The sequence below is a fragment of the Etheostoma spectabile genome, chromosome 19, assembly GCF_008692095.1.
Source record: "Etheostoma spectabile isolate EspeVRDwgs_2016 chromosome 19, UIUC_Espe_1.0, whole genome shotgun sequence".
In the NCBI taxonomy this organism is placed as follows: domain Eukaryota; kingdom Metazoa; phylum Chordata; class Actinopteri; order Perciformes; family Percidae; genus Etheostoma; species Etheostoma spectabile.
This window is the reverse complement of record NC_045751.1, coordinates 17,446,453-17,448,975: the sequence shown is the minus strand read 5'-3', so window position 1 is coordinate 17,448,975 and position 2,523 is coordinate 17,446,453. Positions and strand designations below refer to the sequence as shown.

The following is a 2,523-nucleotide window of genomic DNA, read 5'->3' as shown; positions in this document are numbered from 1 at the left end:
TGTGTGTGTGTGTGTGTGCGCGTGTGTGTGGCGGAGGAGGAGGGAGCTAGGAGTCATAGTCTTCGTCGTCGTCGTCGTCCTCGTTTTGGTGCGGCTCGGGGGCTGGGGGAGGTGGCACGATGCTAATCATGGAGGGGTGGGGGGCGAAGGCCATGCCGCCCTGGGGCTGTGCGGGAGCCATGCTGCCCATGTGCATGTACTGGGGGGGTGCGTTTGAGCTGTGGGGGTACAGGCAGTGGAGTAAAACCAGGTGTTAGGAGTCAATCAAATCAAAATCATTTCTTATCACTGAATCGTCGCTATTGCTAAAAGCTCTCAAGCCTTGTAACAACGGGACGTTTTTAATAAAAAATAACAATAACACATAGTGTTGAACCATTATTATTACCATATCTTTGTCTAAAATATTGGGAAAAGCTGGTTAAGTTTTGATGCTCACATCGATTTTACGTTCATTCATTAAAAAAAGAAAAGCCCAAAACGTCTTGGGTTCTGCGCCTAACCTTTATACAAATGGTACCCAGCATGCTAATTGCACAGCCGACACGGATAAGACCCACACGTGAGGTTGCACTCTGGGGACGACGTTTTGAGGTAGCTGAAAAATGCCATTTGGTCGTAAACAATCCCCGTGGTGAGTCGGGAGTTTGTGTTCTCCGACCGCAGAGTGCCGAGTAGTAGAGTGAATGCACTCGAGGCAAAAGCACGGCCCGAGTTTTCATCTTAGTAATTCAAATCTCCATCATTGATATTATTTCATTATTATTCACTGGGTTTTACATCCCATCTTGTGTTAAGCATTCTACATTCATCTTTCCTTTATTTGTGTTTTCATTAAACACGGATTATGGGATTGTTTTGTTCATTGTCTATGTCGTGCAATTTTCTTAACATGAAGAGCTTTGTGCTGCATTTCTTGTATGAAGGGTGCTATATGAATAAAGCTATTAGTATTAATTATATAGAGTATGTAGTATACAAAAACATCTAGATTTAATTTCATACAAACAGAAAATGATACAATATGTGTGCAACTGCAAACAAACGTTAAAATGTCACTGCCAATTTAACAAATAGACATAAACATGTATTTTCAAGGACCCAACCGTTATCTTTTAGGATTCTTTACTCTGGTATCATGGCGTCGCGAGTGCAGCGCAAGGCCCTGCGTCTCCCCAGTTTTTGCAGATTTCTCAGAATTCTATAACTTTATTTGCAAAATGCACATTTAGAATTAATATTTCAACAATGGACTAACATGATCATACCGTTTTATGTCTTTTTTTAAGCACTGCTCTAAAAAGAAAAGGCACTTTAATGATTACACTACTGGTTAGATGTAAAAACTGCATTTTGTCGTACCGCTGTCCCTACCTGTGCAATGACAATTAAGGTAAATCTAATCTGAATCTAATCTAAAGCTGCTTTACCACCATCCAAAGTGGTTTTGGTTTTCCCAGTAGTGAGAGGCTGCGCCATGTCCAGCAGCAACAGCATATTGATTTTATTTCTTGCATATACTATATTTTGCCCCTTTTCCAGTGTCAACAACACAATTAACTTAAAACCTGCTGAGAAAGTGTAGATTTGGCACACAGCAAATGTTTTTACATTGTTTCTAGAGGGAGAACAGCTCCCTCTCCCTGTTTTTGACTGTAAGGTAATCCACCAGAATCTGAACAGGTGGCACACCTTGTTTAATTCTTAGAGCAGTGGGCTTCCAGTGGCCATCTTTACAAACAACTTATCAAACTTGTAAATCTGGCATTATTTGGCATTTGCCATAAAGTGAGATTAGATTTTAAAAGAACAAATAACACATTCCCTGTCTTACACATGGAAAGTGGAGATGATAAGCAATAAAACGCACCGTTCCTCGCTCCAATCCACTCGGAGGTTTGGCCTATAGAACCTCTCTCGGTCTGGTATATCGAGTAGCTTATGGTCATTTTAGCAACCTTTTGACTGTTATTATTTTGTAACACACATAACTGAGTGTGTTCCCTGACTCGATGGCCCTAGTTGTGCTACTGTTACACTAGGATTTATAGTGCGTTCCATTTACATCGGAATCTTGGAGCTGGGAATGGCGTCACACCCGAGTTGAGTGCGTTCCACTTATAAGTCGAAGATTCATTGTTCCATTGTCCAGTGAAAACTATGTTTCTACATATTTAGTGATTTCTCAGATTGATTAAATGTTTGTTTGTTTTCTGGCCTCCTACCTCTGATGTTATGTATTTAAAAATGAACTGTCACAAAGCAGCAAACGGGGCTTCTTTTTCAAAGCTCAATTCAAGCTTTTTGAGACACGTGGTGTACACAGGACAGTGACGACAGCATTTAAATGCAACAAAGCCAAACCAAATTCCTTCCCTTGTCTATGTGTCCTGAAAGGACAAATACAACAGCTCGAGATGCACATTGTGAACTGGGAACGTTCTTGAGTGGATCTGGACTAGGGCTGCACAATACTTATATATATATATATATATATATATATATATATATATATATATATAT

General features: G+C 40.3%; 1 protein-coding gene across 2 annotated transcripts in view; it reads right to left on the bottom strand.

Annotated features, from left to right (window-relative positions):
• The window catches only part of drap1 (DR1-associated protein 1 (negative cofactor 2 alpha)), an 8,890-nt gene that overhangs the window by 539 nt on the left and 5,828 nt on the right, over window positions 1-2,523 (bottom strand). For both annotated transcript variants that reach the window (XM_032544493.1, XM_032544495.1), the window contains exon 7: window positions 1-218. This exon is cut by the window's left edge and continues 539 nt beyond it. In XM_032544493.1, coding sequence (XP_032400384.1) covers window positions 47-218 — 172 coding nt within the window. In that variant the 3' untranslated portion in view covers window positions 1-46. The remainder of the gene's footprint in view (window positions 219-2,523) is intronic.